The sequence below is a fragment of the Silurus aristotelis genome (assembly GCF_946808225.1).
Source record: "Silurus aristotelis genome assembly, chromosome: 8".
NCBI lineage: Eukaryota > Metazoa > Chordata > Actinopteri > Siluriformes > Siluridae > Silurus > Silurus aristotelis.
In genome coordinates, this window is record NC_139581.1 from 31218296 (window position 1) to 31220366 (window position 2071).

General features: G+C 41.7%; 1 protein-coding gene across 2 annotated transcripts in view; it reads left to right on the forward strand.

Moving 5' to 3' along the window:
* chrd (chordin) overlaps positions 1-982 on the forward strand; it is an 11441-nt gene extending 10459 nt beyond the window's left edge. For both annotated transcript variants that reach the window (XM_083549105.1, XM_083549106.1), the window contains exons 18-20: positions 1-253; positions 363-456; positions 570-982. The exon at positions 1-253 is cut by the window's left edge and continues 5 nt beyond it. In XM_083549105.1, coding sequence (XP_083405231.1) covers positions 1-253; positions 363-456; positions 570-634 — 412 coding nt within the window. In that variant the 3' untranslated portion in view covers positions 635-982. The remainder of the gene's footprint in view (positions 254-362; positions 457-569) is intronic.
* Positions 983-2071: the final 1089 nt, after the last annotated feature.

Sequence of the window (2071 nt, forward strand, 5' to 3'; positions counted from 1 at the left end):
TACTGGAGAAGTTCACTGCGAGAAAGTCACCTGTCCTCTGCTCACCTGTAGCCGACCAATCAGACGCAACCCCTCGGACTGCTGTAAGGAGTGTCCGGCTGAGGACATGCCCCTTTTAGAGGAGGGTGAAATGATGCAGGGCGACGGGCCGAGACACTGCAAGTTCGGCAAGAATTACTATCAGAACAGTGAGAACTGGCATCCTCGAGTCCCACTGGTTGGAGAGATGAAGTGCATCACATGTTGGTGTGACGTAAGTGTACTTCCTCCAATCAGAGACTCACAATCTGACAAATATAATCACAAATCTCAAAAGTGTTTCAGCCTGGAATTAATCGTACTTCATTTCTCCTGACATTCAGCACGGAGTCACAAAGTGTCAGAGGAAACAATGTCCACTACTGAGCTGCAGCAACATCACACGGAGAGAGGGGAAGTGCTGTCCTGAGTGTGCAGGTAACACACACACACACACACACACACACACACACACACACACACACACACATGATTTCTGCTCGGAAACTTGACGATCTGCAATTTCTCATTTCATTATTTTCTTTTTGTAGATGTTTTCACTAAAGAGGAAGAAATGATGAAGATGGAGGAGAAAAAGAAAAGCTGGAGGCACTGACCCGTATGTCCTCCTAAAATTTCAATCTATCTGTCCATCCATCCGTTTGTCCGTCTGTCTGTCCGTCCCTCTCTCGAGTGGGCCGCTGGCGAACTGGTCGAGAAGCGACAGAATAACGAGCGGAGAAAAAGATTAAAGGGAAAAACCTGGAAATAAACAAGCAAGTGAGGAAGAACGAGGGCATCTGAGGGAGAAAAGAAAGATGTGGAAGGAAGGAAAGAGAGAAGGGAAAAAGGACGAAGCTGCTGCACTGGATACAGTTCCTCCGTGACTTTCTAAAAATATAGAATTTTTTTTTTTGCTCTATTTTTGTACTCCTTTTTGTTGGACTTGAAGCAAACTTCAGAACAGAGACACACATGCTATACATTTTCTTGACGATGGGTGGTATGGTGTGTGTGTGTGTGTGTGTGTGTGTGTGTGTGTGTGTGTGTGTGTGTGTGTGTGTGTGTGTGTTAAACTGGCAAAGAGTGAATGTAAAACCCACACATGCAGCCCCCCACACACACACATATAAACATACAAACACACACACACACACACACACACACACACACACACACACACATATACACACACACACACACACACACAGACACACACACACACACACACACATATATGCTTCCACAGCTCTAATATACTTTCATAAACAGCATTATACTGTGCTTCTACAGTTTATTCGAATATTCTACCTTATTTGAATATGCAAATTTCTGTCACTTCTTAGCCAATAAGTCTTGACGTCTCATTTGATGAAAGTGCCTGATAGAAGATTTTGCTTCTCCAGTGGAAAGGATTGACTAATTAAAGGGCGGAGCTTTTTCATATTAGCTCCGCCCATTTGTGTTGCACCTGATGTTATCTGTCTGTTTGTTTGTTTGTTTTTTTAATCCCTATTTTAATATTTTATAAAATTTGCCATCTGAATATTATGATGAATGTTGTATTTCATATTTATTGAGTGCGCTATTGAACAAAAATCAATAAAAGTGTTCTTCATAAGAACTTGCTTCTTCTGATGGAGAACTGAATGTTTTCCAGTTCTTCTAGATCTGTTCATGAGCAATTTGTGGTTGTGAATATTTTTTGGAAAATCTTTAGTTTTAATGTCACCATGTTATGGACCTTTGTAAATTTCAGGGTTGTGTTTATCCTTTTCTGACCAAGAACTTAGCTCCACCCCCAGGAAGTATGTCGCTCAGCTCTGACCCATTGCCTTTTAAAGATACGAGAAATTTTTTCCTGGTTTATTACCCAGGACATGTTCCTCTCACACACAGTGTTCCCAGTGGAGATGATCTGGACCATTACTTAATCAGCAGTATGCTTTCCTAATTGCAGGTCTGGTAGTAGCTTTTTTATATCCTTAGTCTTGCTGCAGGTGTTTTGGTGTGTTTTTAATTGATTTGGTGGTTGGGTGTGTTAGATGTTGTC